General features: G+C 42.7%; 1 protein-coding gene across 1 annotated transcript; it reads right to left on the bottom strand.

The window, feature by feature from the left end:
* Positions 1 to 18,284: 18,284 nt before the first annotated feature.
* Positions 18,285 to 22,634, bottom strand: GSX1 (GS homeobox 1). Its single transcript, XM_060766941.2, has 2 exons — positions 22,187 to 22,634; positions 18,285 to 18,670 (listed from the first exon to the last, which is right to left on the bottom strand). The coding sequence occupies exons 1-2, from the start codon at positions 22,632 to 22,634 to the stop codon at positions 18,285 to 18,287; spliced, it is 834 nt and encodes a 277-aa protein (XP_060622924.2).
* Between the last annotated feature and the right edge of the window lie 2,809 nt (positions 22,635 to 25,443).

Below are 25,443 nucleotides of genomic sequence, written 5' to 3'. Positions count from 1 at the left end.
AAGGCCAGGGGTCCGAGCAGGCATCTCCCAGCTTCACCATCTGGGACCGACCCTCCAGGAAGGATCGGAGCCACAACAGAACCGTGCCCCCGAGACCCATCCCATGAGCTTCCACTGTCAGCCACAGTTTCTGCCAACCTAGCAGTTTGAAAACATGCAAATGTGAGTAGATCAATAGGTACCACTCTGGCGGAAAGGTAATGGTACTCTATGTAGTCATGCCGACTACAGAACCTTGGAGGTGTATATGGGCAATGCCGGCTCTTCAGCTTAGAAATGGATATGAGCACCAACCCCTAGAGTCAGACATGAGTGGACTTAATGTCAGGGGAAAACCTTTACCTTTACCTTAGGGTTTAGTTACACAGTAGACTCTCAGTTAACTGGCACCCATGTGGATTGGTAGATATTGATAAACATAATTTCTTTTATTATTATTTTTTGTAAAACAATTCAATACATTTATAACACATCAGACATGTAATAACCAAAGCACCTCATAAATCTCTTGATATCAACTGAACATTTCATTCTTATATATATGTTTCTATCTTTCGCCACTGTGCTCCCCTTTCCCTGAGACATTTCTTTTTATATTCTCTGCCCAAAATTTCCTTTCCTCTTGTGGAGGTAACTTTCCATTCTTCTTTTTTCATCCTCTTTTATTTTACCCAGACATCATCAAAGTTGCTTTTCTTTCCCCACATTCCTCTTTTAACTTTTAACTTGCATGTCAACTTATCATTTATTACCAGTTTCCATAATTCCTTGTACCATTATTCAATTTGCATATTTATTTCCCTTTCCTTGCTATAAGCAGCCTTGCTACTGTTGGTAGATTAGATATACATCTTTTTCTTCTTTTTTCAACTGTTTGTTATTATATAATGATAAAAAGGCAATACTAGGACTTCTTTCTATTTTTATATTAATAATATCCTCTATCTCTCTAAATACCTTTCCCCCCAAAATTACATACATATTTACAATGCTACCACATATGCATATATGTTCCCACTTCTTGGCATCCTCTCCAGCAGTGTTTTGAGTATTTTTTATATATATATATTCTATTTTTATTGGTGTTATACCATTTCCATATCAATGTACAGATAGGATTTGAAGTAGTTTCTCTATGCAGATAACACAGGGCATATTTCGTACAACCAACAGCAACATGAGTTTGCTCTTAACAGTACAAAGTCTCATGCCGTCTAATGGAGTCTGAAGTCTAAAAATGGAGTCTCCACTCAGAGTAGTCCCAGACCTGACCATGTGGGCTGCAGCCCCTCCCACAACCTCAAGAAACATAAAGGGAGAGCTGCATATCAAAACATACATATAAAATACAGTAATCAAACAGAATCATATACAAGCAAATTACTAGTGGAGTCTTGAAGAAGGTTGCTATTTCCAACATCTAGAACCTGATTTTCCTTTGTGTGCTTGCTCCTGAATATGTCAGACCCTCATCTATTTTGAACTCTTTCTTTTACATGGTACAGGAAGGAGTCTTTCTGTGTTGATGGCTACAGTTTGGGAAGCTGTCCGGGGTCTAGTCTATACACGATTACTTTAAATATATATTTTATTAAGTACATAATAACTCCATCTGTGAATAGGTAATAGACAGCTATTGCGTATACATATCGTAAGTAGTGGAGTATTTCTATATTAGCTATTTATCTCTTTTATAAAGTTATTTCTCTTTTCGCATTCTTTCCTCTCCCCCTCCCTTCACCCCCTCCCCATACCCTTACCACATTTTCTTCTATATCTTTATTTTTAACGATGAACACAATTTTCTTAATCTTTGTACAATATCTATATGTGCTTCACCACTTTTTTCCATTTCATATAAGTCACCCATTTATCTTTAACTTCTTCTGTTTTATCCTTCTGCCTATCTTCTCAAACTTCTTGATGAAGTCTTCTGCCAACAGTTGACCAAACAGGCACAGAAAAGAGATGTAGTAGTCATGGGCGATTTCAACTATCCCGATATTTGCTGGAAAACAAACTCGGCCAAGAGTACAAGGTCCAACAAATTCCTCGCTTGCCTTGCAGACAATTTCATGGTCCAGAAGGTAGAAGAGGCAACAAGGGGATTGGCTACTCTTGATCTCATCCTAACAAATGTGGAGGACCTGATCGATGCAGTCGAAGTGGTAGGATCCTTAGGGGCAAGTGACCATGTGCTCCTGCAATTTGAGGTACAAAGGAAGGCCGAAACTAAGACAAGTCAAACCCGCATTTTGGACTTTAGGAGAGCTGATTTCCAAAAAATGAAGGAAACGCTGAGCAGCATTCCGTGGACACAGATACTAAAAGACAAGGGAGCTACGGATGGATGGGAACTTCTCAAGAGTGAAATACTCAAGGCGCAACTGCAAACCGTGCCAACAAAGAGAAAAAATAGGACAAGTGCAAAGAAGCCAGAATGGATGTCCAAAGAACTTCTAACTGTGCTAAGACACAAAAGAGACATGCACAAGAAGTGGAAAAAGGGAGAAATCACCAAAGAAGAATTCAAACAAATAGCCAACACCTGTAGGGAAAAGGTCCGCAAAGCTAAAGCAAAAAACGAGCTCAGACTTGCCAGGGACATTAAAAACAATAAAAAGGGCTTCTATTCTTATGTCAGTAGAAAAAGGAAAAACAAGGAGGCGATAGGACCTCTTCGAGGAGAAGATGGGGCAATGCTGACAGGGGATAGGGAAAAGGCAGAAGTACTTAATGCCTTCTTTGCCGCGGTCTTCTCACAAAAAGAGAGTCTTCAACCTCAGCAAGATGGAGTGGATGAGGGATTGGAGGACATCCAACCCCAAATTGGGAAAGAAGTCGTCCAGGAATACCTGGCCGCTCTTAATGAGTTCAAGTCCCCAGGACCAGATCAACTACACCCAAGAGTATTGAAGGAACTAGCGGAAGTCATTTCGGAACCATTGGCAACCATCTTTGAGAGTTCTTGGAGAACGGGAGAAGTTCCAGCAGATTGGAGGAGGGCCAATGTGGTCCCAATCTTCAAGAAGGGAAAAAAGGACGACCCAAACAACTACCGTCCGGTCAGCCTCACGTCGATACCGGGCAAGATTCTGGAAAAGATTGTTAAGGAAGCGGCCTGCAAACACTTAGAAACAAATGCAGTCATCGCTAATAGTCAACATGGATTTATCAAAAACAAGTCATGCCAGACTAATCTGATCTCTTTCTTCGATAGAGCTACAAGCTGGGTAGATGCGGGGAATGCCGTGGATGTAGCGTACCTGGATTTCAGTAAGGCCTTCGACAAGGTCCCCCATGACCTTCTGGCAAGGAAACTAGTCCAATGTGGGCTAGGCAAAACTACGGTGAGGTGGATCTGTAATTGGTTAAGTGGACGAACACAGAGAGTGCTCACTAATGCTTCCTCTTCATCTTGGAAAGAAGTGACGAGCGGAGTGCCGCAGGGTTCCGTCCTGGGCCCGGTCCTGTTCAACATCTTTATTAATGACTTAGATGAAGGGCTAGAAGGCATGATCATCAAGTTTGCAGACGACACCAAATTGGGAGGGATAGCCAATAGTCCAGAGGACAGGAGCAGAATTCAAAACGATCTTGACAGATTAGAGAGATGAATGATCAAAACACAATGAAGTTCAACAGGGACAAATGCAAGATACTCCACTTTGGCAGAAAAAATGAAATGCAAAGATACAGAATGGGGGACGCCTGGCTCGAGAGCAGTACGTGTGAAAAAGATCTTGGAGTCCTCGTGGACAACAAGTTAAACATGAGCCAACAATGTGATGTGGCGGCAAAAAAAGCCAATGGGATTTTGGCCTGCATCAATAGGAGCATAGTGTCTAGATCTAAGGAAGTAATGCTACCCCTCTATTCTGCTTTGGTTAGACCACATCTGGAATATTGTGTCCAATTCTGGGCACCACAATTCAAGAGAGATATTGACAAGCTGGAAAGTGTCCAGAGGAGGGCGACTAAAATGATCAAGGGTCTGGAGAACAAGCCCTATGAGGAGCGGCTTAGGGAACTGGGCATGTTTAGCCTGAAGAAGAGAAGGCTGAGAGGAGATATGATAGCCATGTATAAATATGTGAGAGGAAGCCACAGGGAGGAGGGAGCAAGCTTGTTTTCTGCTTCCTTGGAGATTAGGACACGGAACAATGGCTTCAAACTACAAGAAAGGGGATTCCATCTGAACATTAGGAAGAACTTCCTGACTGTGAGAGCCGTTCAGCAGTGGAACTCTCTGCCCCGGAGTGTGGTGGAGGCTCCTTCTTTGGAAGCTTTTAAACAGAGGCTGGATGGCCATCTGTCAGGGGTGATTTGAATGCAATATTCCTGCTTCTTGGCAGGGGGTTGGACTGGATGGCCCATGAGGTCTCTTCCAACTCTTTGATTCTATGATTCTATGATTCTATGATTCTATGATTCTATGATTCTATGATTCTACATGCTATAAATGGACTCAATCAAATAGGTAATTGTTCCAATTTTCCAAATTCCATTTTTTCCCCATTTCTCCACTCCATGCTATTTTTGCCTTTCCTGCTAAAATCATTGCTCTGGATATATATTTTTTACATTAATCTTATTATTGCCTAGTATTCATATTAACATAAAGTCTGCATTTATCTGAATTGGTATTTTAAATAGTTTTTCCATTTTCTTTACTATTTTTTTCTGAGAAAATTATTATCTTTGGGCATTCCCACCACATGTGGGCGTACCAACCTTTATTTGCTCCACAATGCCAGAATGTTGAGTTTATTCCCATTCCCATATTTAATAGTTGGACTGGTGTCCTGTAACATTTCAAAATTAAAATTTGTTTTTAACTCTTTACTCTTCTCAATTTTAATTTTTTTTAACTCCCTTCCTTATTTTGCTCTATTTTTTGTGAGGTGGACTTCTTTCTGCTATTTATTTTGCAGTATTCTTAAAATATATTCATCATCTTTTATCGTCAATTTATATATTGCTCCTGCTAATCCTTCCTCTGATTTCTGTCCTTTTATGTGTATACTCTCCAGCTTACTTTCTTTGCCTATACATTCCCCTTATTTTCCCTGTTTAAGTTTATTATATATTATAATGCTGGCTACTACTTATGCAATAATGCAGAGAATTATCTGGGCTATTCCATGGAACTGGAGGTGGAAGGTGATGGGGGCAGGCAAAGCGCTGCCTCCTTTTTCATGTGCCCGGCTGCTCCTAGAAGTGCTACCTCTACTCATTACCTTTCTCCTAGATATTGAGGTTGTTTAGTCAATATAAAACCTGTCATAGTGGCATTTAATGGTCACCATGTCATTAAAGCAATTAATCTAGTCATAGAACCATAGAGTTGGAAGAGACGACAATAGTGATGCAGTCCAACCCTATGCCGCCATGTAAGAACACATAATCAAAGTATTCCCAGCAGATGGCCATCCATCCTTTGCTTAAAAACCTCCAGAGGAGATTCCACAATTCTCCGAGGCAACATATTCTGATTTAGTCCAACCATAAAGGTGCTATCCAAAGTGCTGGATAGGTTCCCCAAATTAGTTCAGTGCCTCCAATGACTTTTTTAAAATTTGGAGTAAAATCTGGAATGGGTTTGCCAAGCCACTGACATTAAAGTTACCAGTTGCCAGATACCCTTTGTGCTCATATCCTGAGATCACTTGTCTTTGACACAGCCAAGACATTCTAGCAAATCTTAATTCAAATTAATATTTTCTTGAATCAATTTAAACCCTATCATTGCCAAATATATATATTTAAACAATGTGCATGTGTGTGTGTCTTTTATGTTTAGCAATGAACATGGGATTCTGTTTGTGCATAAAAGCGTTGTCTTTTTCCTTAGTGCCAAGCAAAGTTAGTTTGGGGAGCACAATCATTCTTCGTCAAGAGCAGGCATGGGCAAACTTTGGCCCTCCTGGTGTTTTAGACTCCAACTCCCACAATTCCTAACAGCCTACCAGCTGTTTGGCCCTTTGGAGGGCCATCGTTTGCCCATGCCTGCTCTTGACGAAGAATGATTGTGCTCCTCTATACTAACTTTGCTTGGCACTAAGGAAAAAGACAACGCTTTTATGCACAAACAGAATCCCATGTTCATTGCTAAACAAGAGTGGTACGGTCTGCTTTGGAGTCAACTTCGAGTTTTGGAAAGGCATGACCTTTTAGAGATCTTAACCTTTTGGAAAACCACAATTTCAATAACCTTTTGGAGAAAAACGACATTAACAACCATTTGAAGATCATAACCTTTGCTAGAAGTATGATCTTCCAGAGAAGAGTCAAAAACTTGTTTGAGTAAAATCTTCTCATCAGTGGTATACTGAAGAGAAGATTTCTGGGCTGAGAAAGGCGGTATACAAATGTGGTAAATAAATAAAATAAATATACATCCACATGTACCCATGCAAGGCAATTTGGCTTTCAACCATTAGACTGATAACCTAGCTGTCTGTGATCTGTTAGGAACAAAGATTATGCCAATGTACAAAAACAGTAGAGCTTCAGATGTGTTTCTTTTCAATGCCCCAAAACATCTGCTCTCTCATAAAACATCTTGTTTCTATATCATGCTCTTAAGAGACAAAAATAAAGTAGTTTTCATTAAAAATAACATATCTAGTTTACTCACAACCTTCGTGTATTTGGCATACAGGTATATAACTTGTCAATCCAGTTACAGATAGGATTTGAAGTAGTTTCTCTGTGCAGATAACACAGGGCGTTTTTCTTACAGTCAACAGCAACATGAGTTTGCTCTGAGATCCAGTGGAGCTCAAGTAACAGGGAAATCATGTTCTCCCTGTACATCGCCTCAGTTAGAAATCTGGCTACCACTTGTTGGACCATTTCAAGCTTCTGAACAGTCTTCAAAGGTAACCCCATGTAGAACGTATTGCTTTATTTGTATTGTGCACTTATACTTTATTTGTTTTCCGTCCTATCTCCCCAAGGAGACTCAGGACAGGTTCCAGCATATAAAGACACAAGACAAACATTCAATGCCTCAAAACAATGAAACACAGATTCATAGATAAAGGACAAGACTTCATTTCTGTCTCTGGAGGTGGTGCTCATCTTCATTTCTAAGCCAAAGAACTGGCATTGTCTGAAGACACCTCCTAGGCCATGTGTCCAGGATAACTGCATGGAGCACTGTTTACTTTTCTGCGGAGGCAGGAGGCAGTACCTATTGATCTACTCACATTTGCATGTTTTTAACTGCTAGATTGGCAGGATCTGGGGCTAACAATGGGAGCTCATCCTGTCCTACAGATTCAAACCACCAACCTTCTGGTCAGCAAGTTCAGCAGCTCAACGGTTTAACCTGTTGCGCCACCATGGCCCCTTTTCCTCCTCTTATGGGTGACAATAGAAATTCAGGGAGGTTCCAGGGGAAAGACTTAGAGAAGAGAATTTCTATAACAACCTCCAACTTAGAGATCTCGGAAGGGCAGGTTAGGCCCATGGGCCAAGCCTTTCTCAGTGCTTGAGCCATTTGTTGTTCATACCTGTTTATCATCAATCAATGGGTATCTCTCAAGGGTTTCAGATAGAATCATAGAATCATAGAGTTGGAAGAGACCTCATGGGCCATCCAGTCCAATCCCCTGCCAAGAAGCAGGAAAATTGCATTCAAATCACTCCTGACAGATGGCCATCCAGCCTCTGTTTAAAAACTTCCAGAGAAGGAGCCTCCATCACACACTGGGGCAGAGAGTTCCACTGCTGAACAGCTCTCACAGTCAGGAAGTTCTTCCTCATGTTCAGATGGAATCTCCTTTTTTGTAGTTTGAAGAAAGTAGTTGTCTTTTAGTTGATCTGTACAGAAAAGAATAAGTCAACATAAATCTACCTTCAGAAATGCAAACATTAAAACCAAACAAGCTAGACACTCTACAAAAACAACAACAGCAAGAGTGACAACGATGATGACCGCAACAATGTCTTACTTGCCTCTCTCCATGGATCACAAGAGGAAATAACATTTAAAAATAGAGGATATACAATCAGAAAAAACTTCCCTTAAATGACTCTCTTCTTTTAAAACAAAGGCATCTCAAAGTAACTATTCCCAATAGTGTGAATGTTATGACATGTTTTTAAGTCACATTTATTCAATTGGAGTTCATTTGCTATCAGTGTTGGAACTCCTGCATCATCACCCCCTGTAATATGAAAGAGGCTTTTAATAACATAGTTGTCTCTTTCTGTACTCCATTTCCCTCTGACATTGATGTATTTCAATAACACATGATCACAATTTCTCTGTAATTTATTTATTTTTATTAAAATGTGCATTTTATTAAAATGTTACTTTTTCCTTGTGAATTAAGGTGCACAACTGTCACACTGTTCGCATTCTGCACTTCTAACCATAGTTGGAACATCTGCTAGTGAATGAGGTGGGAGCTTTTTGAGACATTTATTGTTTTTTTATATGACCAAGAATGTAGAAAGATGTTCCAAGTTTAACATTCCCTATCAGTTCTATAACTTGACTGAATTCATAACATATTTTTGAACACTGATATATTGAGATTTGTTATATCCATTGTAAAACTTGTGGCAATTTAGGTTCTGTTGAAAATTGTGTTGCAGGTACATATGGGATCTTAAACAGTGGTGAGTGTTAGAATAAAACTGCAGCAGTGATTTACTGTCTGGCAACAAAAAAAAATGTGCATATCCCACAATATCCCATAGGATTTCAGGGCAGCATATAATGTTGCTGCTGCTATGTGCCTTCAGGTAATTTAGATGATGAAATGGAGTGCAGCCCAGAAATGTTCTGCAGAATATATGTTTTAATCTTTAAGGCACAGAAAATCCAAAACTGAGAGAACTTTGTATGTATGAGACTTGGCCACCTCAGCAGAGCACACATGGGATTTGAACTTACAGCATCAGGATCAGTACAAAAGAACTAGTAAGCCACCTTTTCCAATAAGTAGGAAACATCTTCAAGTTCCTAAATGGATGAAACTGGTCAAGACATTCTGGTTAAAAAATGCTGTGCAATTAAAAAAATTTCATATAGTAATAATGGCAATAACTGGCTCAAACATGGAGGTATGGCACATGTAATATCAGCATTATAATATCTTTAAGCTGTATTAATGGCTTAATTGAAGATCATTAAAAAGCAACAATCAAATTAAGCTGAACAACTTATCAGAATAATTCAAAATCCCTGTTTATGTGTTTACAATTGAAATTATAGGATGCAGATTTCTTTCTGGTTGCCATGACAACTCACTTGTTTACTTTTCCAAGGTACAGTCTAAACAGGGTTGGGAGGCTCATTTGCATAGTAATATCCTGATGCCCTTTCTAGGCTACTGTCTGAAATCTGCATGCAAAGCTTTTGTTCTATACAGAGAGCTGTATACAAAATGCATCCTTAATACTTTTAATGCAGTTGGAACACAAACACACAAATGTATACACAGAATACATTCACATATACTTACTAGGACAACCAATAAAAGACAGAAAATAGGCTGGAGTTACACAAAGAAATGTTAGCAGGTTATATGTTCAATTTTAGCAGACCCACCAAAAGGTTTGCTATTTGCTGAAGGATACCATACACATTTAATGAATGTACTGTAGAGACATTGAGGTTCTGTCCATCTGGCATCATACATGCACATAGGCAGGACTCTTGCATATGTAGGAGGAACTATGTCATCGTGTAGGTGCACAGCACTGGCCCTTGTTGGCCTTTAGTTACTGAATCTGCATTCCCATAACCCTTATTTGTAAACAGACACATTATTTTATTATTTTTATTGTTCTTATTAAAATATGTATATCATTTTCAATATTTGCATGCTTTTCTGTCCTGTAGAATTAAACACTTAAGGAACTTAACATTAAAATACCCAAAACTACAATGTAAATACAGGAGGCTCTCAGTTGGTAGATGCTGGATAAATGTATTTTCTGGTTGCTTGAGAGTTACCATTAAACTAACACCATGCCCCATATTATACCATACTATGAACTCTGTATTGACTTAATATTAATATTGAATTACAGTACTTAAAAGCAAATAAAGACAAATCTAACTTAAGGAAACACAGTTTTACTGCTTTATTAAAAATGTTTTTATTTAAACAATTATTTAGGGGGTTTTTTTCATTCCTTGAGAGTTCTGGTTGCCTGGGTTCCAATTAAATGAGAGTCTACTGTATAATGCTGTTGTTGTTGTTGTTGTTGTTGTTGTTGTTGTTTTTGTCATTGCCAGTGTGAATTTCTGGTACTTCCAGACATCTTCAGAGATCCCTTCCCTTCTAGGTGGCTTTGCAAATGAGGGGAAATGGGTGGGTGCCTTTAGTAATAGCACACTGGGTATGGAAGGGTCTTTCCAGGAAAGCTCATACAGTGCTCACACTGTATTTCTTTCAACATCAGGTGAAGGTCTATATATCATTTCAAGCTTTTTGTTGCAACTGGAATCATAGACTCATATAGCTGGAAGATACCCAAAGGGACATCCAGTCCAACTTCATGCAGGAACAAGCAATCAAAGCAATCTCAGAAGATGGCCGTCTGGCCTCTATTTAAGTGTGTTAGAAAAGAACACTCTAACACACGCATGGGCAAACTTCAGCCTCCAAGTGTTTTGGACTTCAACTCCCACATTGTTGCATTTTATTGAATTTTAATTAATAGGGTTTTATGATGTTATATTAATTTCTGTTGTTATTCTGCTATTGTTTATGCACTTGTCTGAATTTTGTGTGTTGCACTATTGAGTGCTTCTGTGAGCCGCCCCGAGTCCCTTTGGGAAGATGATGGCAGGGTATAAAGATTATTATTATTATTATTATTATTATTACATAGGGTGGAGGAATTTCTTATGAAGTTTGCAAATGATGCAAAACTGAAAGAGGTGGTGAACTTTGGGAGACATTATTTAAATTTTATTCAACCGAAACAAGTGCACAATTCTACATTTAGGCCACAAAAATGACATGCACGGGTTGAAAGGGGAATACATGGTTCAGCACTATTTCATATGAAAAAGACTTTGAGATTATTACTGATCATATACTGAACATGAGTCAGAGGTATAATGGTGCAAAAAAGAAGAGAAAGAATTCTTATTATTCGAATTATTCTGAATTATTTGAAACATCATTTCCAAGTTGAGGGAAGCAATAGTCCCACTATATTCTGTGCTGGGCTTCATTAGAAATACTGTCTGCAGATCTGTACACTTCATTTTAAAAATAGACAATTTGAAGCAAATTCAGAGAAGGACAAGGATGGTAAGTGCTGTAGAGAACAAAACATTTGAGGAAAGGTTAGAGGAGTTGAGCATGTTCAGCTTGATGTGGAGAAGATGGAGAGGTGATGTGATTGCACTCTTTAAATACCCCAAGGGCAGCCACAAAGAGGAAAGAGAGCAGGGCAAGATCTAATAGTTTTAAGTTAGAGGAGGGTAGATTTTGATTGAACACCAGAAGAATGTTTCTTGGCAAAGTGGCTTAGCAATGGAACCAGTTACCTGGAGACTTGGTGGTCTTTTTTTTATGTCTTCATCAAAAATGGGGAAGCTTTTGCATTGAGCAGGGGGTTGCACTAGATGTTTCTTAAGGTGCCTTCCAACTATGTTTGTATAAAAGCAGATAGAAAGAAAATCTATGGAACCAATTACCTGGAGACTTGGTAGCCTTTTTTTTATGTCTTCATAAAAATGGGGAAGCTTTTGCATTGAGCAGGGGGTTGCACTAGATGTTTCTTAAGGTGCCTTCCAACTATGTTTGTATAAAAGCAGATAGAAAGAAAATCCAGCTTCTGAGATTTAGAGTCTCTTCTTCTGCTATTTGTTTTGTGGAAATCAATAATTAATTATAAAAAGCACAGCCAGCTACACATTAATACCTGCTATTCATACTGATAACACAAAGACCCTGGTGCTAGGCAGTAAGATGATTAAAACATGTTGTATGGTATGAGAAACATTTTCCTGATTTAAACTTCTGAAAATGGTCAACTTCAAAAGCTTGAATGGACACTTGGGGCCACCTGCATGTGCTTTGTGCATGTAATTTTTAATGTTGTGCATCCCAGTGCTGTGCAGTGTGCACCTCAATGTTGAGAGTCTCCTGCCTTGGCCATGTGTAATGTATATGTAGGTGAACGTTAGTATATCAGGAGTGCTGGGAATCAGAGATGTTATGCTAAAAAAAAACCCTAACTTGGGGTGATTCCACCATAAATATAGCAGTGCTAGAAGCAAACTTCACAACCAGCAGAAAAGTATGTGTGGTGAGTCAGGATTACCTTCCATCCAACAGGATGGTACAGGATTGCAGAGAAAGAACTTTAGGTTCAAAATATTTATTGAAGTAAAAAATAAATCTATTCAAGATACAAAAGTTCTTGGAGCTAACTAGCTTACTCAGCTCATCTTCTAAGGAAGGTAAAAGGATAAAGTATCAAAAGTATCCATGCAGCTACATTTTTCCTGGAGAAAAGCAAAATCCGTCCTTACTGGAAGGGAGACAAAGGCAGAGAGAGGGCAATGGAGAATGACCACAGAGCCAAGCCAGGGCAATGTGGGAAGTTTGGCCCAATTCTATCGTTTGTGAGGTTCAGAATGCTCATTGATTGTAGGTGAACTATAGATCCCAGCAACTACAACTCCACCAGTGTTCACATTTGGGCATATTGAGGATTCGTGTCAAGTTTGGCCAGATCCATCATTGTTTGAGTCCACAGTGCTCTCTGGATGTAGATGAACTACAACTTCAGGACTCAAGGTCAATACCCACCAAACCCTTCCAGTATTTTTTGTTAGTCATGGGAGTTTTGTGTGCCAAGTTTGGTTCAATTCCATCGTTGGTAGAGTTCTGAATGCTCTTTGATTGTAGGTGAACTATAGATCCCAGCAACTACAACTCCCATATGGCAAGGTCTATTTTCCCCAGACTCCACCAGTGTTCACATTTGGGCATATTGAGGATTCGTGTCAAGTTTGGCCAGATCCATCATTGTTTGAGTCCACAAGCTCTCTGGATGTAAATGAACTACAACTCCAGAACTCAAGGTCAATGCCCACCAAACCCTTCCAGTATTTTCTGTTAGTCATGCGAATTTTGTGTGCCAAGTTTGGTTCAATTCCATCGTTGATGTAGTTCAGAATGCTCTTTGATTATAAATCCCAGCAACTACAACCCCCAAATAATGAAAACTATCCCGCCCAACTCCACCAGTATTCAAATGTGGGCGTATTGGGTATTTGTGCCAAATTTGGGTCAGTGAATGAAAATACATCCTGCATATCAGATATTTACCTTACGATTCATAACAGTAGCAAAACTACAGTTATGAAGTAGCAACGAAAATAACTTTACGGTTGGGGGGTCACCACAACACGAGGAACTGTATTAAGGGGTCCCGGCATTAGGTAGGTTGGGAAACACTGAATTAGAGGCTACCTTACCGTATTGTAAAAATGCCTCCTAGATATTTAACCTGCTTAAAGGAGGTTTTAGCTAGGAGTAGGTCACCGTCTCCCTGTCAATCTCTGTCCTTCAGTCAATTGCGGGAAAACGCAAGAAGGTAAAGAAGTTCTATTAACAGAGAAGCAGCCATCTAAGGGCGACGCCAAAGTAGGCAGAGACCAGGTCGGATCCCGCCACTATCGTTCCAAATATTCACCTGTGTGTCCACAGTCATCCCCACCGCTTCCCCATCTTCAGTTTGCTTTAGAGCCCACCGTGTTAAGTCTGCGCGCATTTGCTCTGGAGCGAGCTCTCTCCAAGGGAAACCAGATTGGTTTCTCTGTCACCCCCGAGATGCTCCTGTTGCGCATTTCCCAAGGCCAACACCTCTGGGGCTAAGGGAAGCCAATGCTGTTCTACATTACTGATCCCTTTACAACTCAGTAATGATGGGATAATCATGAATAATTGCAAACGCCGTGGATTTACTTCGAGGCGCAATTATCCCAGCGGAATTGGAGATGTTTGCCCACTAAGGCGAGGACGGAAATGAATGAAACGTTTTGCCCAGAGGTCCTTCGTGTCCGTGGAAGAATCAAGAAGGAACCTTTGTCTATGTCAGTCCGTTGCTTCCAGTCTTCTTGACCAGGAAATCAAGAGCAACGGGGGATTGTTTGCTTACTCTGTGCGCAATCTTCCTATCCATCGCGCCCAATGGAGGAGAAAGAAATCGTGCATCTGTGGAAGGGAATTCTGCCCGAGAAAAGCGGATGCCACAATCAATCTGTTGATCTACAGGGCACATCAGACCCTGGATTGTTTTTTCTGCCACGAGCTGCCTTTGGGAAAGAGTCGGGATGGATAAAATGTAAACACAAGGCGTGCGCTCCGTGCGCTCTCGGAGGAAGAAATGCGCCCTCGGAGAAAGGCGCCCAAACCTCCGCGGAGCTGCAAAGCAGGGTGGGGAACACCCTCATTCACCCCCCAAAGTCAAGAAGGGATCTCAACTTGGGGGGTGGAATTGAGGTGCCTTCCAACTGGCATCTTGGGACTCAAGGAAATCCCGATTCTCCTTTAAATGAAGCCTCCTTTCCAACGTTGGAACGCATTCGTGATTTGTGGAGAGGCGAATAAGGAAACCAAGGCGCACGGAGAAAACTGACCTTGGAGGAGGCGTCCTCTTTTGAAACTATATAAATCTCCAACTAATGTTTCCTGACCAACGAATACACTCATCCGTGAATGTTCTTGCTTATGTTTGGATCCTGGGGAAGGGAGAAGGATGTGCGTAAAGCCATCGAAGCGCTTCGCCTTTCTGCCTTTCTCCGTCCTCCGAATTATTTTCTCTCCCTCAGACATGAAAAAAAAAATTTCATTCTTGTTATTGTGTTTTTTCTCTCTACGAGGAGGTTCAAAGGAGGTTCTATTTTAGAGGAAGGGACTGTCAAAATAGCTCTGTTTAGAAGACATTTTGCTATTTGATCCTAAAGCTTGGGTACCAATCTTACTTAATGCGTAAAGATTGAGAGAGCTAGAAGAGAAGTATGTCCTTGGAGAAATACAGTTTTTTTAACGAAGCAAAGAGTATGTGGTTTGTTGTAGGTTTTTTTCGGGCTACATGGCTATGTTCTAGAGGCATTCTCTCCTGACGTTTCGCCTGCATCTATGGCAAGCATCCTCAGAGGTAGTGAGATGATGAGGATGCCTGCCATAGATGCAGACGAAACGTCAGGAGAGAATGCCTCTAGAACATGGCCATATAGCCCGAAAAAAACTACAACAACCCAGTGATTCCAGCCATGAAAGCCTTCGACAATACAGAGAGAGTATGTGTTGCCAAAGGCTTTCATGGGCGGAATCACTGGGTTGCTATGAGTTTTCCGGACTGTATGGCCATTTCCCAGAAGCATTCTCTCCTGACATTTCGCCCACATTTATGGAAGGCATCCTCAGAGATTGTGAGGTGAATGCTTCTTCTGGAACATGGCCATACAGCCCGGAAAACTCACAGCAACCCGAAGCAGAGATTACTTGAGGATCGAGACATTGGGACATTCGTGGGGATACCGGAGATGCTTGTTTATAAAGCTATTGTCCTTCCAACTCTATTGTACACCTGTGAGAAACATGGACCATCCACAAGATCAAGCAACTGCCTTCCATCTGGAAAATGATGTCCTCTCTACTAAAGACAGAACATGCGAACATACGGATGCAGAATAGGTCTCTACAGATACTTAGTTTGAGATTTACCGGTATATCTAAGGGGTACAATGTTGAATATTTCGAGGCTGTAAAGAAAGTGTACCTACTACCTATATAAAGACTCTGGATCAGTGTATTGTTATATCAGATAACCATAATGAAACTGAGCTTCAAATAAAGTAGATCCATCCAAACAATGGAATGTAGCTATGTTTTGATTCACCATACAACAGTTGATTTGATAGGTCTACTCTAAGTAGGATTAAATAATAGCCTTTAGGTTTCAGTATTTTTCAGTATTGACACATGTAGCATTGAACACCTCAGCTGGACTACAACCAGTAGAAAAGAGAGTCGATTTTTCCCACCCAAATAGCCAAGTATTTATAAAAGCCTTCCACATTTCATAAGGACCTAGTTTTATTTGCCTCTGATTTTTCCAAAGGAAAATTATTATTTATTTGTTTACTATATTTGTATACCTTCTCAGCCCTTCTCAGCTCTCATGGCCATTCGAAGGTTGTGCATGAAAGCATGTATACATGCATATTTAAGTGCTAATGTTTATCTTTAGACCTTATTCTACCTTGCTGAGATCGGAACATCATATTCTGAAGGGTGAGGTTGGCCGAGAAAGCACACCACCAGACTGCTCACTATCTGAATTATCTGAAAGCTATGCTCCCGTTGACACAGGCATGGGCAAACTTGGGCCCTCCGGGTGTTTTGGACTTCAACTCTCACAATTCCTAACATCCTTTCTTTTTCCTTTTCCCTCAGAAAAGGACACGAGGTTGTTAGGAATAGTGGAACTTGAAGTCCAAAACACCTGAAGGGCCCAAGTTTGCCCATGCCTGTGATAACACATCAGGAACAACCAGGCAGGAATGAAACATCGGATGAACATCCAGATTTTGAGCACCATTCAACCAAAATGATCTAAAGTCTAGCTGCATTTGTTTCAATACATTAAACCTATGATTTGCACTTCTCAATTGGAAAATGGGAGCAGGAAAGGGGAATTTCTTTCTAGATTTGGCAATTCCAGGGGACTGATCCAACACACATTTTGGTGCTTTGATGTTAAACCTGTTTCTGGGGATATTTTCCATGCCGATTCCAAAAATGGCATCAGTTTCGCCCTATCAATTGTATAACCCTTTGTTCACAGAGAGAGTGCTGTCATCATCATCATCATTATTAGAATCCTAGAATCATAGAGTTGGAAGAGACCTCATGGGCCATCCAGTCCAACCTCCTGCCAAGAAGCAGGAAAATTGCATTCAAAGCACCCCGGACAGATGGCCATCCAGCCTCTGTTTCAAAGCTTCCAAAGAAGGAGCCTCCACCACACTCCGGGGCAGAGAGTTCCACTGCTAAACAGCTATCACAGTCCAGAAGTTCTTCCTAATGTTCAGATGGAATCTCCTTTCTTGTAGTTTGAAGCCATTGTTCCCCATCCTAGTCTCCAGGGCAGGAGAAAACCAGCTTGCTCCCTCCTCCCTGTGACTTCCTCTCACATACTTATATATGGCTATCATGTCCTCTCAGCCTTCTCTTCTTCAGGCTAAACATGCCCAGCTCATAGGGCTTGTTCTCCAGACCCTTGATCATTTTAGTTATTATTATTATTATTATTATTATTATTATTATGTAGTTCATTATTTCCTTAAACTTCATTAATTCTGGGCCCATAACTCTGTGTTTTGAGATACATATTGTGACATATACCAGTCTTCATCTGCTCACCCATAGATAATCATTTAAGAAACTAGAGATGATGGAGTCTATCCAATGTAATCTTCTACTTCAGCGCCCCAAATAACTCCAGGAATAGTCCTAAAAACCATGAAAAGCCTATATCCAAATGGTTGGTGGCGCAATGGGTTAAACCCTTGTGCCAGCAGGACTGCTGACCGAATTCAAATCAGAGGAGCTGGGTGAGCTCTCATTTGTCAGCTCCAGCTCCCCATGCAGGGACATGAGAGGAGCCTCCCACAGGGTGGTAAAACATCTAGGCGCCAATTCTCTCACACCAGAAGCTACTTGCAATTTCTCAAGCCCCTCCTGTCGCCCAAATACCTTCCTTCCTGTAGAGGTGAGAAGAGAAAAAGTTTGAATGAGAAAGGGAGGAGAGGGGGAAAGGCTTTATTGTATTTTATTTCCAGTATATGTACACAAATAAATAAATAAATATCTCTGCAGATTACAGAAAGCAATCGAGCCAGACGCATCATACAGCCCAATAAACTTTGTCATTTTTTTTCGAATTGGGGAAGACGGAAAAGGGAATTAAAACGTCCCCCTCCCACCCATGAAAGTAAATAGCAAGACCTCTTGTGTGGTGGGATCTACCCTGGATTCCCATGAAGGAGGTTTGGAGGCAGCAAAGCAGAAAATTCCCCAAACAGACACCAACAGAGAGATCCCAGGAAAGCAAGAGAGGGAGAAACATGGGGCTTGATCCCCACTGGGGAGAGTTCATTTCAATCCACAGAGTGGGAGGGAAAGAGCTATGTTACACTCTCCTTCTGAAGGGAGACGCTTTGACAGAGTCTGCCTGGCTGATCAGAGTCTCTCTTGTCCATTATTGACATGGGGCGCAGAGGCTCAAGGGGTGACGGCCAAGTCTCTCTCGTCTTTGCCGGAGGAAGAAGGCGAGGCGGGAGAGTCCTCGTCGTCTTCGGAGCATTTGGAGGCCGCGGCGACGGTGGCAAAAGAGGCGCATTTGCAGCTGGGAACCAGACTCGCTCCGGCCCGGTGAGAGCCGCCGCCCCCGCCGCCGCCCTTGCCTTCCTTCTTGTGTTTGACGCGGCGGTTCTGGAACCAGATCTTGACCTGCTTCTCGGAGAGGTTCAAGTAGGTTGCGATCTCGATGCGCCTCAGCCGCGACAGGTACATGTTGGAGGCGAACTCCCGCTCCAGCTCCAGGAGCTGCGTGCTGGTGAAGGCCGTGCGCATCCGCTTGCTGCTGGGCAGCTGGCCAGAGGTGCTGTCTGGAGAAGGAGGAGAAGGCAAGGAGCACAGCGTCAGACGGGTTGGACCTACAAGGCTATTTGAAGGAACCCATCTATCGCCACAATCCTCTGGAGAGGCGTTTCTTTCTGTTCTACCCGCACTCAAGGGCATCTCACAGGAACAAGGGAGATGAAAATGCTTGCCATAGATGCAGGCGAAACGTCAGGAGACAATGCCTCTAGAACATGGGCATACAGCCCGAAAAAACCTACAACAACCCAAGGGAGATGATCTTTCGGTGGCAGGGTTGCTGTAAGTTTTTCAGGCTGTGTGGCTATGTTCCAGAAGCATTCTCTCCTGACGTTTCGCCTGCATCTATGGCAGGCGCCCTCAGAGGTTGTGAGGTCTGTTGGATGGCCATATTCCAGAAGCATTCTCTCCTTACATTGCCCCTGAGAGAATCTTTCTGGAATATGGCCATACAGCCCGGAAAACTTACAGGAACCCAGTGATTCCAGCCATGAAAGCCTTCGAGAACATATTGAACATTTTTAGGTGACTATTCCCAGACTTTGGAACCTTCTCCCTAGAACAGGCATGGGCAAACTTGGGTCTCTCTTCAGGTGTTTTGGACTTCAACTCCCACAAGCCCTAACAGTCTCAGCCCCCTTCCTTAAGTGGCTGGGAGGGGGGAGAGGAAGGGGCCTGAGGCTGTTAGGAATTGTGGGAGTTGAAGTCCAAAACATCTGGAGGGAAGGCCAAAGATGGCCCAGGCCTACTCTAGAGAGACCAGGATGGCCCCCTCCTTGCTGGCCTTTTTTCAAGCAAGTCAGTCAATTAGAGGTGGATGATGGGTATTTTGCTGGGTATTTTGCTGTAAAGGTTGTTTTAAAATGTAATTTTAATTGTATTTTTATTGTGTGGTTGAGTCACTATGAGGAGGAAGATAGGATATAAAAAAGTTGATAATAACAAGAGCACTCTCTCTGTGAGCAATGACTTATGGGCCCAGAATTGAGGGAGTTTAATGAAATAATGAATTTAATAATAATAATAATAATAATAACAATAATCTCTATGAACAATGGGTTATGGGTCCAGAATTGAGAGAGTTTGATGAAATAATGAAATTCTTTATAATAGTAATAATAGTGCTCTCTCTGTGAACAATGGTTTATGGGCCCAAAATTGATGAAGTTTAATGAAATAATAAAATACTTTATAATAATCATAATAATATTGCTCTCTCAGTCAACACAGAGTTATGAGTCCAGAACTGAAGACGTTTAATGAAATATTAAGCTTCAGGAGCAAAAACCAGCTACATGTTGATAGAGAAAGGACAAGGTTGTTATCCTATTTAGTCCTTTCTCTATCAACAGTGTTGTTCTCCTAAACAAAGCTTTAAATAACTTTAGCTGCTGGTTTTTCTACACAAAATCTCAACAGCTGCTGGGATCTCATCAGCTGTTGGAATTTTGTGTAGAAAATTCTGGTCACTTTGCTTCTGTACAGAAGGTTTCAGATTGCCTGATTGTACTGGTTGTTATTTGGCAATGGTTCACTTTCTAAAGTGTGTTTCCACTAACTTGTCTCCATTGTAGTGCTGACTGGGAGAGGGCTAGTCAGAGGATGTGTTTTCCTATTCCATTTCCTACCTAAACCTTGTCTACTGATCTATCAATTTCACATCTTGAGAGGTACTTCTGGTGTTGCTGAATTCCAATACTGGACGAAGCATCAGGATGGCAAGAACTCTTGCTCTGCTTTTTCCTTAATCTGTTGATACTCTTGAACATTTTTATGGCTGGGAGAAGTCCATGTCTTATGGCTACAGCTCCCAGAATGGATCCCTTTCTCAAGGAACATTTCCATGCTCTGCTACCTTCTCAGTCCCATCCAACTGTACTGGGGGACCCTAGCAAGAGCCTGTCTTTTTTCTGGGTTAGGTGCACGTTGAAAACAAATCTGCTAACTTGCTAGCGAATGCGCCAGACTATCTGTCGGGGGTGCTTTGAATGCGATTTTCTTGCTTCTTGGCAGGGGGTTGGACTGGATGGCCCATGAGGTCTCTTCCAACTGTATGATTCTACGATTCTATGATTCATCACAATGGAATTTGTTTCCAAGAAGAACTGGGGGAAAGCTACTGGGTCTCCAACTTCCAGTATGCTGGTGGGAGATTCTGGAAATCGCAGCTTCCCTATAAGGCAGTAGTTCTCAATCTGTGGTTCCCCAAGTGTTTGGTTTACAATTCCCAGAAATCCCAGCCAAATTGCCAACTGTTAGGATTTCTGAGAGCTGAAGGCCAAAACATCTGGGGACCCACAGGTTGAGAACCACTGCTTTAAGGAATGGTAATCCCCAGAAGTTGCAATTTCAGATGGGAAACTCCCATGAAGTGAGTCACTTTGCAGTTGTGTACACGTCTGTTAAAACCAAGTGAGTCTGAGATTGTGGAAATTTGGGGCGCTGTAGGGAAGAGTAGGCGGACAGACCCTGCCTCTCCATTGTAGGGGGCAAGAGAAGGGACCAAATAATAATATCTAAATAATATTTCCCGTCTTACATTTCTGGACAGGTATTTCCTAACTGCTGAAGGTTATGCTAAAATATTTCATCAGAGTCAACAGATGGATAGTTAGGCTGGATCTGCACTGCCCTATATGCCAGGATCTGATCCCAGATTGTTTGTTTTGAATTGGATTATATGAGTCTACACTGTCAGATAATCTGGGATAAAGAGATAACATCGGATCAGATCCTGGGATATAGGGAAGTGCAGATCCACCTCACTGGTTAAGGCTCATCCTATATGTTGGGTTTCATCCCTGACTGCACAAGTCTCCAGCCCTCAATGAGTAGTTAGCCTAAATTGAATTAGAGTGAGCGATTTCTTCCCCAAATTCCCTATGCATATCTCAAGAAGGGTCTTAGAACAGGATCTGTCCTTACTCTTCCTTTTGTCTCCAGTGAGTGAGGGCACATCTTGCCCATCTCATGCAACTACATGCAAGATGTAGTTGCATGACTATTTAGTTATTTTTTATCCTTTCTTTTCTGAGAAGATAGCTCAGTGAAGCTAGATAGCTCCAAGAACCTTTTCTATCCAGAATGGCTTTCTTTTGACTTTAATAAACATATAATTTTTTAAGAAGCTATGAAGTTGTAGCTCCTGCAATCCTGTTTCAGCCTGTTGAATGGAAACTAAGCCTTGCTCTTTACACGTAAGCTTTGAGAACCTTGCTTCTCTTTTCAAGAAATCCTTTAAATGTTCAGCCTACACGTGTCTGGGCCCATAACCCATGAATCGGAATCAGGAGCTGTTAGGCTCAAAAATAACTCGCATTTGGGGTGATTCCAGCGTGCCAGAAGCACAATTCATAACCAGCAGAAGCTGGAAGGGACTTGAAGCTGTTAGGAATGATGAGAGTTGAAGCCTAAAGCATGTGGAGGGCTCAAGTTGGCCAATGTCTGCCCTAAATATTTTGGAGGGTCCAAGTGTGCCCGTGGCCCTGCTTCCCGCCTCCCTTTCCTCCCGCCCCTGGACTCACCGACGGAGATGCAGTGGAAGTGCCGTGGGTCCGGCAGCGGGAAGGAAGCCGGGTAGAGGGCGGGCGCGGCGGGCGCGGAGGGGGCTTGCCTGGCCGCCAAGGGCGAGGGGCAAAACTGGGCGCCGAAGGGGGCCGGGAAAGCAGCCTTGAGAAGAGGGGGCGGCGGAGGCGGGGGCGGCGGGTGGTGGAGCTGCGAGGAGGCGGCGGCGGCCAAGCACAGCGGGCACACGCACAGCAGCCCGGCTTTGCGCCCGGCCGAGGCGGCGGCTCCTCCGGGGGCGGCGGGGCAAGCGGAGGAGACGGCCGAGAGCCCGTGCAGCGGGTGCGAGGGGTGCACGGCGTACGGGAAGAGCGGCGGGGGCGGCGGGCTGCCCGAGGACGAGCCCGTTTTCTTCTCCGCGCCGCTTTCACGCAGCACCAAGGCGTCCACCAGGAAGGAGCGCGGCATCCTGGCTCGTTCGCTTGCGTCTCTCTCTTGCTCGGGGCGCTGACCGGCGCCAATGGTGCTGAAAGGGACGCGCCGCCGGCTTTAAATAGGACCCTGACGGGGACCACGTGACGCGCACACACTGCCCGGGGCTGGAGGGGCGCGCCGCCTCGGGCCCCACGCTGCACGCTCGCCCATTGTGCCCCTGCCCACCCGCCTTCCCCAAGCCCCTCGGCCCCTCCTTCCCTCCCTCCCTCGCCCTCGGACACAAGGCCATTGGCTCCTTCGGCAGCCCCGGGCTCTCCGACTCCTTTTCTCCTCTCCTCTTTTTCTTCTTCTTCCCTCCTCTCTTCCTCCTCCTCTTCTTCTTCTTCTGCCTGTCCTCCTTCTCTCCTCCTCCTCTCCTCCTCCTCCTCTTCTCCTTCTCCTTATTCTTCTCTTCTTTTTCTTTCTTTCTTTCTTCTTCTTCTTCCTCTTCTTCAACTCTTCTTCCTCTTCTTCTTCTCCTCTCATCCCTTCCTCCCCTTCTTCTTTTGCCTCTCCCCCTCCACTTCTCCTCCTCCTCTTCTTCTTTTTCCACTTCTTCTCCTCCTTTTATCCCCTCCTCCTCCCTGTTCCTCCTCCTCCTCTTCTTCTTCTGCCTGTCCTCCTCTCCTCCTCCTCCTCCTCCTCCTCTTCTCCTTCTCCTTATTCTTCTCTTCTTTTTCTCTTCTTCTTCTTCTTCTTCTTCTTCAGCTCTTCCTCCTCTTCTTCTTCTCCTCTCATCCCTTCCTCCCCTTCTTTTGACTCTCCCCCTCTGCTTCTCCTCCTCCTCTTCTTCTTTTTCCACTTCTTCTCCTCCTTTTATCCCCTCCTCCTCCCTGTTCCTCCTCCTCCTCTTCTTCTTCTGCCTGTCCTCCTCTCCTCCTCCTCCTCCTCCTCCTCCTCTTCTCCTTCTCCTTATTCTTCTCTTCTTTTTCTCTTCTTCTTCTTCTTCTTCTTCTTCTTCTTCTTCTTCAGCTCTTCCTCCTCTTCTTCTTCTCCTCTCATCCCTTCCTCCCCTTCTTTTGACTCTCCCCCTCTGCTTCTCCTCCTCTTCTTCTTCCACTTCTTCTCCTTTTATCCCCTCCTCCTCTTCTACTTCGCTTCTTCTACTTCTTCATTTTCTTCTTCCTCTTCTTCTTTTTCCTCTTCTTCTTCCTCTTCATCTTCCTCCTCCTCTTCTTCTTCACTCCCTTCTTTCCTCCTCCTCCTCCTCCGCTTCTTCCTCTTTCTCTTCTTCTTCCTCCTCCTCCTCTTCTTTGCCTTCTCCTTTTCTTCTTCTTCCTCTCCTCCTCCTCCTTCTCCCCCTTCTCCCTTTCTCTCCATCAGGGGCCTTTTGCCTCCTAGACACATCACCCTTACCTTGCGTTGCTGTAAGTTTTCAAGGTTGTATGGCCATGTTCCAGAAGCATTCTCACCTGACGCTTCACCCACCTCTATGGCAGGCATCCTCAGAGATTGTGAAGTCAAGTGGCGTTTATATTTCTGTGGAATGTCCAGGGTGGGAGAAAGAATTCTTGTCTGCTTGAGGCAAGTGTAAATGTTGCAATTGGCCACCTTGGTTAGCACGCCTACCTTGTCTGGAGCTCGCGGTCCGGAAGCCCACTCCAAGGTCGAAGAAAGGAAGCAGGGAAGTCAGGAGTATGGAAGGCAGGGCTGGATGGCCAAGCCTCACACAGAATTTTGCAAAGTTGCGGGGATTTTGTTGTTTCACTCCCGCTTTTGCATTCTGGGAACTGCTGTCCAGAAGAGTCGCGTTTTCAGGCTTGGCTGTGCAAGGGAAGCCGAAATCGACAAGATTAGTATCCAAGACATTCCTATCATGCACACCCCAAAGTGTGTGGTATAGGCATGGGCAAACAAGGATCCTAAGGAAAGGGTTACTGTGAGTTTTCTGGGCTGTATGGCCATGCTTTAGAAGCATTTTCTCCTGATGTTTTGCCCACATCTAAGGATACTTTACAGAGGGTGGGTTAAATTTATATAATAGGGTAACATTAGGTTTACAAGCCAATCCTATCCACAATCTCAATTGACAGTTCCACTTATTTTTCTGACACCAAATAATAAATAATAATAAAACTTTATTTATATACTTCCAGTATCTCCCCAAAGGGTAACAAAAGCACTCCAAAGTGCCACACCCATAGAATACACAGTGCATAAGCATATAACAATGATGACAACATAAATTTACACAGCAATTACACATAAAACATCACATAATAAGATTTTAAATTCCAAAAAATAATAATATTACTAGTGGTATTGTTTTTGTTATTATTGACACAGCAGCATCATTGCACCATATGTAGAGGATTTTCACAGGCATTTCTACATGACCTTATAGTCAGAAAAGAGAGTGGGCAAAACAATAGAAGGAAAATGTTGTGTGCCTTGGAGTCACCTGTCAACATATGGCAATCGAACCCCATGAATTTCATAATGCTTTCTTAGGCAAAGAATTCTCAGAGATGGTTTTGACAGTTCCAAAGAATATAAATGAAGGCAAATACATTTCACAAAACTTCATGACAGATTAATATTCTATTTTGCTCAGTTGGGAAATTAGGCCTGGCTTTATTTCCTATTTAACCACTCCCTAGTATAACTTTATACTAAAAATATCATCCATAACAGCAACATAAAGCCATTAATGATAGCAGCAATGATAAAGGTTGCTTTGCAACAGGTGGTTGTTTTGGAACAAGTAATATGACAATGACAGTAACAAGGAGACACTCCCTGCCCAGAGGGTTTTACAAACTCCAAATTTAGGCTGGAGTAAAGGAGAAACCAAGCTAGCCTG

Source organism: Anolis sagrei, chromosome 3 (assembly GCF_037176765.1).
Source record: "Anolis sagrei isolate rAnoSag1 chromosome 3, rAnoSag1.mat, whole genome shotgun sequence".
In the NCBI taxonomy this organism is placed as follows: Eukaryota; Metazoa; Chordata; class Lepidosauria; order Squamata; family Dactyloidae; genus Anolis; species Anolis sagrei.
This window is presented reverse-complemented; position numbering and strand designations above follow the sequence as displayed.

Excerpts from the sequence above, each read along its gene's own strand:
- GSX1 (XM_060766941.2), bottom strand. The coding sequence starts at position 22,634 with ATGCCGCGCTCCTTCCTGGTGGACGCCTTGGTGCTGCGTGAAAGCGGC. Across the intron at positions 18,671-22,186 it reads CTTCCACTGCATCTCCGTCG|ACAGCACCTCTGGCCAGCTG; the intron begins GTGAGTCCAGGG and ends CTCCTTCTCCAG.